General features: G+C 39.8%; 1 protein-coding gene across 4 annotated transcripts in view; it reads left to right on the forward strand.

Moving 5' to 3' along the window:
* Window positions 1–1,314: 1,314 nt before the first annotated feature.
* EPHA7 (EPH receptor A7) overlaps window positions 1,315–15,117 on the forward strand; it is a 169,023-nt gene continuing 155,220 nt past the window's right edge. For all 4 annotated transcript variants that reach the window (XM_046677608.1, XM_046677609.1, XM_046677610.1 and 1 more), the window contains exons 1-3: window positions 1,315–1,601; window positions 5,933–5,997; window positions 9,570–10,239. In XM_046677608.1, coding sequence (XP_046533564.1) covers window positions 1,505–1,601; window positions 5,933–5,997; window positions 9,570–10,239 — 832 coding nt within the window. In that variant the 5' untranslated portion in view covers window positions 1,315–1,504. The remainder of the gene's footprint in view (window positions 1,602–5,932; window positions 5,998–9,569; window positions 10,240–15,117) is intronic.

Raw genomic sequence — 15,117 nt, forward strand, 5'->3', positions numbered from 1 at the left:
AGATTTTTTTTTTTAAGAAGAAATACAGGACAAGAAGAAAACGAAGCTGATATTAACCATGTGATTGTTACTCTGCGTGACCTTTGAAGTAGATGCATTGGCAATTAAGGCTTTAAACTTCAAGTTCTTCCTCTTATGTTACCCACTTCTTGAATTGCAGGGTCTGAAAGTGCCTAACGGAAAACGGATTACTCTACGCATGGTCCGCGATATTTTAGTTGGATGAATTCAACTGGAGATGTTGCTTACACTTTTTATTCTCAAGTTCCCTTTGAAAGATAATTATTGAATAATTATTGGAAAGTAGTCAATATTTGCGAAGGAGGTCTTGCTTTATGAATTCAATGCGTGATAGCATTCTTTAAAATTAAGTGTAATTTATGCAGCGAAACGTGAAACAGAGTGGGGCAATCCACAGGAAACCTCAGAAAATGATAAACCTGTAAGAAAAATGATACGGAACCTTCTGAAGGTTCACTCTTCTGGTCGTACTTCACTCAACAAACTATTGTGAAATGATAGGGCGGGGGTGAGGGAGGCACATAAAACAAAAGACTTCCTTTCTCCACTCCCTTTTCCTCTGTTTCTTTTGCCAGAGCTTGTTGCAAACTCTTGGAAACATTGTTTGAACATAATACATTTAGTTACTTTTATTCTTCCACGGACTGTGCTGGGTGGTGCCTAGAGCTGACTGCCGTGGGAGTAACAGAAACAGAGAAGAAACCCTTCAAGAAGGGAAAAGAACAAAGTTACCCGACCCGCGGAGGTTGTAACAACAAAAAAGTAAAAGGCATTTTACTTAAAGGCACAGTTCATTTCACTGTCCCGGCTTCGTGCGCGGTAGCCGAGGCACGGCTTGCGTTGCCTCTGGTTTCTAAAAGACAGCGAGGAGTACCGCTAGCTACAGGCCTGGGAGCTGGGAGCGTTATTCTCGGATTGATTCTGCTCCAAGAAAGCTGTACTTGCTCCAAGCAAAGTGCCCACAGCAGCTCGCACCTCGGCTGCCATCCACGTCCGTCCTCCCAGAGCATCCAGCTCTAGCTCGGAGCCCCGAACCTGGGGGGAATCCTGGACCCGCAACCTGACTCCGCTCGCCGCCGATTGGCCCGCGCCCCGAACCCCGCCCCCGCGGCCGGGGCGGCCGTTTCGCCTGGACCCGCCCCTCGGCCCTGGGAATCGCCGCCTGGCAGGCCGGCTGCGCCTGCCACTCAGCCCGAGTGGCGGAGGCTCTCGGCTCCGAGCCCCGCCCCCTCCCCCCTAATTGATATTATTGGAGTGTGGAGCAAGCGGCCGGTCTGCAGTCGGAGACTTGCAGGCAGCAAACACGGTGCGAACGAACAGGAGGGGGAAAAAAAATAAAAAAGCTAAACGTGGAGCAGCCGGTCGGAGATCGAGACGGGGAATCGATGCGAGGAGCGCAATAAAAAAGAACCCATTTCGGAGCAAACAGCATTTAAAAAGCTAGGACTCAACTGAAATCTAAAATAAAACCTGCTCATGCACCATGGTTTTTCAAACTCGGCACCCTTCGTGGATTATTTTATGCTACATCTCGCTGCTCCGCTTCGCACACACCGGCGACGCGCAAGCTGCAAAGGAAGGTAAGGTGATGGGGAAGCAAAGTTTGTTCCGACTTATTTATTTAGCTGTCTACCTGCGTGAGCCGGCTTGTCCGCGGGGCTGCCGGCCGCGCCTCCGGCGCCGGGCGACCCTCCCCGCCGGCTCCCCGCCCCCTCGCCGCTTTGGCCGCTCCTGGTGGGCGGCAAGCGGGGTTACTCCGAGCCGCCCGCAGCCCCGCGCTCGGGGCCGTCTGCCCGACGGGAGCGAAATTTCTGGCGCGGGCAGTCCGGGGGCGTGAGCAGCAACGGAGGGCGATGGAGTGGGGTGGGGTGAGGTGGGGGGGCCGGCCGGCGAGCTCATCTCTAGGACCCCGGGCGGGTCCGATGTCCTCCTCTAGCCCTCTCCTCCTCCTCCTCTCGGGGTCGCCTCCGGTGGGGTAAGCGACGTTCCGAGTTGCTCGGGGACTGGGGAGTGCAGCCTCTAGTGTCCTGGCCAGTCGGCTGGCGAGCGGCTGAAGTCTGGAGCCTTCCCGGAGGGGCTGGGACTCGGGTGAGCTCCGATCGCTCGGGTTCCTAATGAAGTGCTCACTGCGTCGGAGGCGGAGGCGCGGGCCTGCGGTTGGCGCTCGGCCGCCGGCGCGGAACAATAACGCGGCGGAGGGGCCGCGAGGTCTCGGCGCGCGCCCCGCAGCCGGCGTCGGCTCCATTCAGCGCGCGCTGCGCGCGGGGCCGCCGGCCGCGGCCGGGTCGCGGAGGCAGGGGGCGGGCTGGGGCCGTGCGATTGCAAAGGAGATGCCGCCTGGGCGACTAGCACTCCCCAAGCATCGGCCCCACGGTCGGGCAGTTGAGGAGTCCGAGTGCTCAAACCTTGCGAAAGACCCAGACCCCGAGGGCGAGTTCTGGTTGACGAGAGCAGGTTTCATTTGGGCAGTCAGACACGCTTGTATATGGGTATTTTTTTTTCTTCTCTTTTGAACCATTGACAGAAGGTAAAATACCCTTCGGTGCCTGTAGTTGGAGCTGGGGAAAAATAAATCCTGTCAATGGAAATGTCTTGCTTCTGAGCAGTCACAATCTACCCGCCCCCTGCCTCCCCCCAGATCTTCCAGGCTGTTAGTCTAAGGTTGATTTTCCTATATTGAAAAGCAGAATGCCAATAATTATGGGTTCCAGAAGTGTGGAGGATGGAGGAATCTGTTATCAGATTTAGGTCATGGTGGTGATGGGGGGAGGTTACATGTCGCACGCGCTTCACTTCTCCTTGAAAACTTAGTGATTTAGCGCTGCTTTGCTTTATTCTCCTCGTGCACCCCTCTTCGGTCACTCACACCACCCCTCCAACCCAATGCCATGTCCTAGTCCTTGATCCAGCCTGACCTTCTGACCCCAGTTTCCACATCTGCAACCTGTGTTGACGCTGAACCCATTCAGAGAAAAGCGTGATTCGGGGCTGTCGGTTACACGTTTGCAGATGAACCAACGTCTGCTAGAAACACAGACCCCTACACACCCCAAACCTCCTTTCTAGTCGCATGATATTAGCAATGAGGAACAATCAATCCTAGAACCTTGCACTGATTGCATCGGAATAGCGGGACCTGAGGAAAAGTTTGCACCGCCGCGGCGAAGCCCCGCGCGCCCGCTCCCGCACACCGGGGCTGGAGTTTGAGCTATAAATAACTGCATCACTAGGGGGAGAGGTTCCTGCAGCCAGCAGGTTTCGCTCGCTCGCTTTTCTCTTCTGGGTGCAAGAAACGTGGAGAGGATTCTGATTTTAAGAGGCCGAGTTCTTTAACTGCAAAAGTGAGATCTTTAAAGGGGGGCGGGAGTGGGGAAGGCGCCCCGCTTCCCGGTGGCGACGGTCCCCGCGCGCAGCGGCGATCCAGAGCTGCCGTTCCGGGAGCGAGCAAGCCTCGAGGCAGCGGCGCGGCACCCAGGGCAGACGCTGGGGACCGGCTCGAGCAGGTGCCTGGCCCCCCGCGGTGGGTGGCGGTGGCTGGAGGAAGATGAGGGACCCCCTCTCCTCCACTTTCCCGGTACATGTTTACTCGGGGTGGTCAGTTCCCGCTGCTGGGAGCGCGCGTCTAAGTCCGAGTGTGACGCTTGAAGGCGAAGTTGCAGCTGCTAGTTTTCCTCTCCGTAAATGCGTCGCCGCCGCTCCCTCGGAGGAGATGCTTCCCGAAAGCCTCTCTCCTCCTCCCGGCTCCCTTGTAGAGCGAGGGCGCCGCTGGCTCCCAGGAGTGCCCAGGTCTGGCGGAGGCATAATGGATGCTCGGCGCGGCGGGCGCGCCCGTCTGGCAGCCCCCGCCCCGCCCCGCCGCCGGCCCCGCCCCGACCCCGCCGCCGCCGCCCGCGGGGCCCTGGGCTGCCTCCGTCGGGGCGGGCTCTGCATCCGCCCTCGCCCGCATCCCCGCCCGGCCCGCGCGGCAGGGTGCCGGGTCCCCGACCCCCGGGCTGCGCGCCCCGGTCCTGGTCGGCCGCCGGGCTGCGCCTCCGCGGGCGTGAGGGAGGCGGGCGCGCGGTGCTCTGAGCGGGAAGGCAGGAGCGCGCACTTGCGCTTTCTCCCGAGAGCAGACGGCTGGAGGGACACCCGCTGATGGCTTTAGAGCTGCTTCCGATTAAATGCTCGGGCCAGTTTCTGTTAGTTTGTTTCTCTCTTAACTCGTTTGCCATCACCGCCCAACTGCGGTCCCTGGCTCCCACCCTAGGTAGAGCTGATGGGTAACAGAAGGGCAATAAACAGTAATCAGATTGCTGATTTCACTCTCAAAAACGACCCAAGAAGGTCACCTGGGTTTCAAAGTCACTTATCTCTTGTCAGTACAAAAGGCAAAAACATGATAAAACAAATTATCTCAAAAGGAGCGTACTTGTAGCCTACGTTGTTTCCTTGTGCTTCCTCTCAATTGCTGAGGACAGAAACAAAATAAACTTTAAAAATTACTTCGTATAAATTCATTAGTCCAACAATGTATTCATGTTCTAAGTGTGAAATGCAACTTGATATTTTAAAAGTGTGTTTTTTTCCCCTTATTTGAAAGGGAGTCAAGTGTTTGTGACCAAGGTTTGTGCTGTCGTGGCCTCCTCGAAAGTCTTAAGTGTAAAACATGTTCGAAAATAAAGTGTTTCTATATCTATATTTAGTCATAGGGAATAACCGTGACTACGGTGAAGAAGTTGAAAACATAATCAACTGTTCCTTGGTTTTCTCAGCATAACAAATTTTCATTACCTTTCAAATACACATTTTTTCCTCTGGTGATGATTTAAAAGTTCATATAAGCATGTATTTTATTTAAGTCCAAATTACACCGTTTTGCTGAGATGGATACTAAGCATATTTACATACTTGAAAATATATTCACTATTATTTCCGAACAAATTGATTCATTTGTTAAAATGCTGTAGAGTCAGAGAAATATGTTTAAATTTTCTGAACTCTTAAGTTTTCTAAAACTCTGAAACCACTTTGAGTAGAGTGAATGCTTTGGGAGCGTAATTGTCCTGAAAAGCAATAAGATATATCAAATTGGAAATATAATATATATTAATGTATGGCATTTGAATGCACTATCTTCCATTAATACTATCAGGAGCATTTATTACATTTATATAAATATTAAATGAGTTGCATTGTGCTTTTTGATAGCATAAAAGTGGAATAAAACTATAAAAGTCAAGTCAAAGTTTAAATATACCATTTTGAGAATTAGCTAACAGTTTGAAATATTTGGAAATTAAAAAATAGAAATATTGAAAACAGATATTTGACTAACCCAGAAATATATTTTGTAAATAATAGGCAGTTTATTTTTCTCATGATAAGGTGGATAATACAGTTTTTAATTGTATTCGTTTTGTCTTAAGAGAAGACACTGTGTGTGGAAAATTAGGGAAAAAACCCTCCAATTCTCAAAAGGCACTAGGAAATACTTTTAGCAGAATATTGCAAATTAATGGCTGGCCCAAGAGTAATATGGAATTACACTATCTTGTGTTCATGTTATTATATTTGACAAAGTTTGAAGGGCTCAATGGTTTAAAAATCCTTTATAATATATAATTACTATAGGATCAATATATCACATATCAATTTTTTACCCTCTCTTTCATGCTACCTTTGAGTTTTTAGATTTATTTAATATTTTAATTAAAAAATACCAAGTGTAATATTGATATTTTAACATCTTTTCTCCCTGAGAAAGTGCAATATACTTGTTTTAGGTGGGTATTCATTTCACCATGCATTTACATAAATAACTGTTTATGTATCTTGTCATAAAATAATTATTTAAAAAATTAGATTCACCCTAATAACTTTTACAAATATGTTTAAATTTTTCGTCTAACAGGAATAAAACTTTCTTTTTCAGTACTACTGTTGGATTCTAAAGCACAACAAACAGAGTTGGAATGGATTTCCTCTCCGCCCAATGGGGTAAGAACTTCTCCTCATAAAATATTACCCTTCATTGTATAGAATAAGAAACGAAACCTTTTCCCCACTTCCCCGATGAAATTATTCTCATTCTTCACATTTAAACTGTTTTAATTCCAAATATCTTGTTCAGTATTTTGTTGTATCTGTGATGAGACATTGAGTTCTTTGAGTAGGAAGGGTATATTTAGAACTTGGGGAAATGGATAAAAAAAATCTCTATATCCATAATCTTTTGAGTTCATATTGTGAGTGGAATCATACCTCAGGTTCCAGGCTATAAATGCTAGCTAATTACAGGGAACATTCCTTTCACAAGCTCACTTAAACCTTTTAGTTGCTTTATACTTTAGTATAATCGCCAGGTAGGTTGTGTGTAGTTCTTTAAAACAGTGTGAAATCTGTTTTCCTCTTTTAAAAACAGTTTTAATGTCATTCAAAATATACTTTAAAAGGTGACTAAAAATGTAAGAGGCTCAATATTTTAGCATAAAACTTGCTATAAAATATTATTTAGATTCTCCAAATTTATATCATATGCTCTCTGCTGTTATTAATCAGAAGTGATGGCAGAGCATGCACATATTACAGTAAAAATCTGCTACAGTAAATATGAGTGAAAGATGTGCCATAAAAATCCATGAAGATATAAGTAAACCTTAAAAAAATTCTGACCATTATGTTTCCTATATCAGGAAAGATATGTTGCCTACTTAAATTTAGTTCAGTATCTATGTCTTCAGGTCTTATTTTAATTGTGAGAGAGGGCACACACTTCATCCCTTATTAAGGAAGAGGACTTTGAGAAAGGAGAATATACCCCATTATTACTTAAGTTAATCTTCGGCACAGTAAGAAATCTGGAGTGAAAGAGCATGAAGTATAAGTGAGGATATAAAAAGTGTAACAAATTTTTCAAAGAGAAGAATGAAAGTCTAGAAGGGATTTTTGAGTATGAGAACATCATAAAAGCAATATGGTCTGAACTGGAAGGCAGTTTAAGAATGTTCAATATGAACAATCTATTTTAAATATTCAGATTTTTTCATTAAATTAATATTTGAGAGATTGCTTAAGATTGCATTGTGGTTATCTATCTTGGTCAGAATAAATTATGAAAAACTGACAGGTATTTTGCAGATTAAATATAAAAAGTGTACTGAGTTTGAGGTATGAGTGTCATGCTTTTCTTGAAAGTGGAGTGGTTTCCATGAGTAAAATAGTATACATTATAGAAAGACATTCACAACGATAACTGAAACACCTTTCTTGCCAATGACAGATGTAGTCCATTTTCTACCATCCATCCATTAAAACAAATAGAGATAGAGGATGGTTTTTATCTCTAAGGACAAGGAAACTGATGTACGATTGTAGTATTTCGTCCATTTAATCCACAGAATGATAAATTATGACTGTCATCTTATCTTGGACTCAAATGGGCATTTTATCAGTTCAAAGTATCTTGAGTTAACAGTTGACTCTACAAATCTGTAGGAATCAACAGATAATATTGGCAAATGATGATTGACAATATTTTGCATATGTGCAGTGGGTTGGCCAATATGTGGTTAAATATCTAACTGCAAATAAAATGTTAATAAGATGCAAGTTTCTAGAAAATATTTTTATAAGCATATCATAAAAGCACAATATCTGAATTAAGACTTCTTACCCAGTGGTGTCATTTGTAGAAATGATTTCAGTCTCTTAGAAAGAGAGAGAATAAAACAAGAGTTGGGTTAAATGCATTTATGTTGTCTCACTATTTGTTATCTTTACAATAGTTGTGTTGAAATTTTCCCCTCAGGAATAAATTTTTAAATAAAAATTAAAATTAACTGGATTTCATAGGTAGTAAAATTGATTTTTAATACAAATTGACTTTAATAGAACAAAATAATGTAATTGTTCTTGAAGTTAGAAAAATAAATTCTTGAGATATGTCCCTTTCCAATAATTAGCCTTGGTTTTTTCTAACTAGAGAACTGTTAAAAGCACATTTACCTTTGGAATTTTTGAGTATTTGATAGATACCATTACTGGTTTTATTTTCTTTAATAATTTCAGTCTAATTAAGAGACTAAAATCTGTCCAAATGGATGAATTTGGATATAGTTGACTAAGTGCCCTTCAAACAGATTATAAGCAGCTAACTGAAACAAAGGAAAATATGCACATCGTGAGCTACTCACAAACTCAAGTTGTGTTGAGTAAAAGCTGAACATGATAATGGGTTCTTTGCTGCATTTGAGGACCTTTGATGATATGTATGATAAAACTGGAGCAAACATATAACATCACAAGAAATTTCTGAATTATAGTGTATTGCTGTTTGTCAGTCTTGTTAGTTTTCTAATCTAAGTAGATAAATTGATTCTCTGATCAAGTTTTACAAATGAAACTCATTATCACATGCTTATTAGTTTATTTTCCCATCTACTTTTCTTGAAATACTAATTTAAATATTGCATGCTATGTGACTTTGGACTTGAATACTAATATATTTTTATATTTGGCACTTCAGATAGGGGAAATGAATATAGTAGATGACAATTTCACTATTAAGATGTCATAAATATAAAGTAGAAAATTTTGTAATAATATTAAGAAAGGACATAATCTGTTATTTTAGGTTTTTAAGGCTATTTTTGGGTGAAATGAATTTATTTACTAATGAGCGAGATAGGTAACATTATACATGGTTTAATAATCTCTAAATTGTTACAAAGTCTGCTAAACTTACTTTCCTTTTTTTCTGAAAATATATGTTTGCTGTAGTACTCATTGTATCAGCATATGAATGAACGTTTTTAAACATCTGATATTTTTCCTGTCATCTTGTTACTGAAATATGACCCAACATGCTAATTTGCCATGTACATTTGTCTGTTGAAAGCAATTTATTTGTACAGATGAATCATACTTTTATAACTATTTATTTATGATGTGGCTTTATGTACAATATTATATATAACACTGCAATAAATAAATAGCTCTGTAAAATGTTACTCCTTTCTATCTTATTTTGAAAAGATTGTAAAAAATTCACATTATGAATATCTACATGTTGTGAAATGCTTTTATATTTCAGAGTACTCTTGATATTCTCTTCCCTTTGTTTTCAGGTACTCTCTAAGTTGAACGACAACACTTAAAATATCAACTGAGTTATCAAAAATTCTGCCATGTATCCATCTGTATATGCATTAAATGGTAATTTAAGTAATTGTGTTGTGTGCTTTAGTCTGTAAAAATTGTAATCTCACTGGAGGCTATAGACATAAGCAAATGTGTAAAAAGGAACACTGATATACTAGCAAACAAATATTAAACAAGATGAAATACTTGTTGGATGGAGAAACAATGCAAGCAACCTAAATAATGTTCTGCCACCAGGATGTAGCCGAATGAGAATCCTGTATTCTCAGGTTACAGTGTTTGCCGGGGTACAGTCCACCTAACTCTTTCCAAGATATGCATTTGTGCTGTTCTAAAGATTCCTCATGCACTTTCAAAACCAAAATGTTATTTTTTGCTGAGTGACTGATGACCTTTTCTAAATTTTACAGTGGGAAGAAATTAGTGGTTTGGATGAGAACTACACCCCGATACGAACATACCAGGTGTGCCAGGTTATGGAGCCCAACCAAAACAACTGGCTGCGGACTAACTGGATTTCGAAAGGCAATGCACAAAGGATTTTTGTAGAATTGAAATTCACCCTGAGGGATTGTAACAGTCTTCCTGGAGTACTGGGAACTTGCAAGGAAACCTTTAATTTGTACTATTATGAAACAGACTACGATACTGGCAGGAATATAAGAGAGAACCTCTATGTAAAAATAGACACCATTGCTGCAGATGAAAGTTTTACCCAAGGTGACCTTGGGGAAAGAAAGATGAAGCTTAACACTGAGGTGAGAGAGATTGGACCTTTGTCCAAAAAGGGATTCTATCTTGCCTTTCAGGATGTAGGGGCTTGCATAGCTTTGGTTTCTGTCAAAGTGTACTACAAGAAGTGCTGGTCCATTATTGAGAACTTAGCTATCTTTCCAGATACAGTGACTGGTTCAGAATTTTCCTCTTTAGTCGAGGTTCGAGGGACATGTGTCAGCAGTGCAGAGGAAGAGGCGGAAAACTCCCCCAGGATGCACTGCAGTGCGGAAGGAGAATGGTTAGTGCCCATTGGAAAATGTATCTGCAAAGCAGGCTACCAGCAAAAAGGGGACACTTGTGAACGTAAGTAACATGTGCTGTTAAAATTCCACTTTGCATTTTTTTCTTTTTTCAGTGTCAGAGATATTGTAATGATGATTATTTGAACAAGGGAGTCTGCTCTCTACCAGCAGCCTGATTCGGTAGATCTTAGGCAAAGTCACTGTGGGACTTATCAAGGATTCCCCACAGTGATATCTGCACTAAACATATGCAATAAATATTGGTGATAATGGTATTTGTTACTAAAATTTAATTTGCCCTGCGCTTGACCTAGAAGTCAACAGTTGCACATTGGGTTATAAGATTTAAGAGAGGAGACTGGACAGAGTGAGGTGACATTAATCAGGATTTAATGATATGTGATTCCTCCTCTTTTGAAACCCGTATTGTCTGGGCTTGTGAGTAGCAGAAAAAAGGAGATTAAGCGGGCTGCTAATAAGAGCTCTACTGGGACAGGCCACACACAAATACATGCACAAACCTTTGGAATGATTTTTTATAAATGCTAAAACTTTGACACAAATTCATCAAATTTCACTTGGTAAATCTGTGTGGTTACTTCTGCCATATTTCTTTTCTGGACTAAGTGATAAAAGGAGTGTTTCTCTGATAAGTCTTCTTCTAGTGGACCTCATTGTTGTGAAAGTGGGCCAAAGTAAAGTTTTAGTTATCTTCATACATCAGCTGGACATTTTCTATTTGTTTTGAAACAATAATAGCATATGAATTAGTGAAACTTTTCCTTTGTCTTATAAAACTGGATTTTCTCTTACATGGCATTATGTGGTAATAATCATTGGCCTGTATTTTTCTATTTAAAATGATCTCACATAGACCTTCAAAATTGATAGATATTTTTCTGTTTGTGACTATCTTGCAAAATATCTTATAATAAGGTTATATTACTTTTGTCCCCTTTAATTTATAACTTAAAAAACGTAATACATCCCCCAAAATAACTTTTATGTATTTGCGTTCCTAAGCCAGCAGCATAAATTTAATATTTGCAAATCCTAGTTAATTTAGAGGGGGCTGTCCCTAACAATAATTATTATACTACAGCTTTTTGGTAACTTACTATGTGCAGATACTCTTCCACGTGCTTTACGTATACCAGTTCACTTAATGAGGTAGGTATCATTATCATCTCTATTTTACAGAATAAAAAATTGCGGCAATCAAGGGCACATTGCTTGCTTGCAGTTACTTTAGTAATATTTGTCTTAGCTTAGATTCAAACTCAGGGCATTCTGATGTCAGAGCCTGGGCTTTTAGCACAATATTTCCCTGGTTTTCATCACAAAGCAGGGAGGATTCTAGCAAATATTACTCTGTTTCCTTGCTGAAATTAAGTGTCTTATTCATAGTATTTTGGTATATAAATCACATCACTTCCCCATACAATTTTCATTCTAGTAGATTGAAATTATTTAAAGAAATAATAATCAAAAAAATATTTAGATCTGTGTTGTCCAATATGGTAGTCAGTAGCCACATGTGGCTCCTAGGTTCTGAAGAATGGCTATTCTGAATTGAGATGTGCTATAAGGATAAATTATACACTGGATTTTGAAGACATAGTGCAAAAAAAGAGAATGTAACATACGTTGTTAGTAATTTTTTCTATGTTGCTTACGTACTGAAAGAAAGATACTTTAGATATATTGGGTTAAATAATATATATATATTAAAATTAATTTCACTTGTCTCTTTTTGCTCTTTTTTAATGTGGCTACTAGAAATTTAAAAATTACATATGTGGCTCACATTATATTTCTATTGGACATGCTATTTAGATGGAGTAATTGAGCAAACATATTTTTCTGTCCTGGTTGAAGAGTTAAATACTTCCTGTAGCTGGTCCCTAGCATATAAAGTACCTAAGAAGCAGCACTCAAATATCATCCACGACACAGCTGACATTGTAAAGTGAGCTATGAGCAAAAAATGGGGATACTATAGGTTCAGGCACCATAGCAGCCTTCTCTGACACCCCCTGCAGGACTCAAACCTGTCTACCCCCTGACCTCTTCCCCTGTCGCTCACTAGCAGTATTTCTTATTGAGTGAAAAATCCTGCAGGTTCCATATATGTGGAAATCAAAACTGATGAAGATGTATCACTTTTAGTAGGCAGAATGCTATTCCACTGGGTGAGTATAGAAATATTCTTAGTGAACTAATCAATTCGGTGAAGGACAATGTTCTTATTGACTGGAAGTTAACAACAGTCACTTCAAAATGATGGTAGATTCAACAGTAACTATTATAGGAAAATTTTAAGAACGTACTCTTACACTTTAGCTGTAAAAGCAGCAGTTTCAGTAGTTTGCAGATTTTGATTGATGTGAAAGTGGAATTTAAAACTTTCACATAAATGGGAAAACATAAAAAGTAAAGCAGGAATACTTATAAAAGTTCACAATTAAATTTATCTAAGAAAAGAGTAGGAAATAACATTAAAGATCTTGCTCTTTTAAGGTTTAAAGATTTTTAAAGGAAATTATTGTATTTTTTGTTTTATTTTATATAATTTAACTCAAATGATTTCCACATTTACTTGTTAAGAAAAACAAACAAGAAGTATTTAAGTTCCATGTTGTAAGTACAGAATTTAGTAAGAAAAGTAGTTTTTTTTTTTGGTTTTTGTTTTTGGTGAGAAAGATTGTCCCTGAGTTAACATCTGTGCCAATCTTCCTCTGTTTTGTATGTGGGATGCTGCCATAGCATGGCTTGATGAGCAGTATGTACATTCGTTCCTGGGATCCAAGTCTGCAAACCCTGGGCCCCTGACATGGGGCATGCCACTGGGCCAGCCCCTAGAAAAGCAGTCTTTAACTGTGGTAAAGAGAAATATTTAATGTGAAGAGAAGACTCCAATTTCTTCCAAATGAGCAAAATCATCTCTTTAAATGTGGTACTATGAAAATTATCCACATTTGTCTATTTTGGTTTTGAGAATTGGAACCACATTTGAGTACCAAAATTATTGTCACCTGCAAACTACTTGAAGGTACTTAAAGTAAAATTACTTCACTGTCATCTACATTAATTCTACATTGGAATAGGTGGGATTAGGTATTAATAGTAAGAGTTCATTAAGAAATAACGTGATTAAAGGAGTCAAGATGCCTCTTTATGGTTCAGTTGAAGGAGTATGTGCACATTGTTGAAAGTCAAGTAAGTTTTTTATCACATGACTTTCTTAACTTTTAACTTTAGCGATGTTGACAAAGGAATTGAATACCTTCTACTTAACTATGGCACTATGTTCCTTTGCAAAAACACTTCCCTCCTTGGCAGAATTCCATCGCATGGCTGGGAGAGTGCTTGCCTCTGGAATCAGTCCAGGCCTGGCCTTATAGTATTTCTCCTGTTGCCTTTCAGTGATCCTGTTAAGAGTTTGAAAACAAATTCCAGTCCCATATTGAAGAAAACTGAAGTGTTTGGGAGAGGATGGTAGTGAGTCCCTAGCCAAATGTGGGTGGGCAGCTACTTAAAGACAAGTTTATCTGGGCACTCTCTAGAGTGGCAGCCCGTTGTGATGTTTGTAAGAGTATAATTTGAAACATGAACAACTATGAAACTGATCACAGTTTTCATCAGTTGATGTAAGAGCTTTTCTTTTCTTTGTGATTTTTGAAAAAAATAACCTGATTTTGAAAACCAAATGTTTCTTGAGTCTACTATGTGGAGAACTTCTGTCTGATTCTTTTAATCTAGTGCTTTGATGAAGACATCTCTTTACAGTCATTTAAAAATACATAATTACTGTTGGCATCCATTTTTTGTCAAAAAGTCCTTTTAAAGAAATTTGCCATATGAGTTATATCGCAACTTCTATGCAAATGAGCCAGTATATTTTCTTAGGTAAAAGTGTAGTCATTTTAAAAATTGAGAGCAGATTATATTTTACGTATATAAATACTTTCATAAGATTAATAAAATTGTATTCTGAAATATAGTTTGCAATTTTTGGGACTTTTGTACAATTTGCTTCTATTTAAAAAGCAGAGTAGTATTTGTCAAAGTGGGGAGCTTGGTATTATAAATTGGACGTGTGTAGTTAATTTGCAGTTTATACTGAGCAATCATGTTCATTTTCTCATTTAGTCCTTACCACATCACTAAGGGGTGAAAGGTATTGTTTTCTTTATCACTTTTAACATATGAAGAAGCTGAAGCTCAGGGATATTAATAAGTAACAAAATCGGATGAGAATCCAGGATCCTCTTTACCAGTTCGAATCTGTATTCACCACTACACCACACTGCTTCCTAAAATTTGTCCTGGACATCAACCAGTGGATTTTAGCACTGAAGGCCTGATAAAACTTTATTCTAAGTAGGATGATCATACACCTAGTTTGCCTGGGACAATGGTTGTACTTACTAATACTGCCTCTTTTTGCTTTCAAAGTCTTCTGATTTGGATGATAAAATATGTGGTCACTATAATTGTGAAAAACCCAAGGATGTAATGCAGTTTACAAGCACATATATTAAAACATAGAGATGTATTTATATTCCTTAACTTTAATTTTCTGAATTAAGACAAAGATTTAGAAATTCCTTTTTTGATGATTTCATGAAAAGGGGAATCCAAATAATCATAGGTTTCTAATGTTCAATATATGTAATGTGCCTAATAGTTGATTCTTAGTATTTTCTATCAATAAGTGAACACGTCTGTCATTATTTTAAAAATGTATAATTTATGGATATATAGTATGTACAATTCAATAAATTAAAATATTCATTCAATTCTATAGCATTAATAATATTAAAATATGTTTGTTGATTAGATTTTTGAAAGCCATGTTTTTTTCCACAGAAAAGTAGCATATAATTTATACTGTCACTTTTCATGATAACAAATGAGTCTTTATAATAGATAGTAT

The sequence above is a fragment of the Equus quagga genome, chromosome 11, assembly GCF_021613505.1.
Source record: "Equus quagga isolate Etosha38 chromosome 11, UCLA_HA_Equagga_1.0, whole genome shotgun sequence".
In the NCBI taxonomy this organism is placed as follows: Eukaryota; Metazoa; Chordata; class Mammalia; order Perissodactyla; family Equidae; genus Equus; species Equus quagga.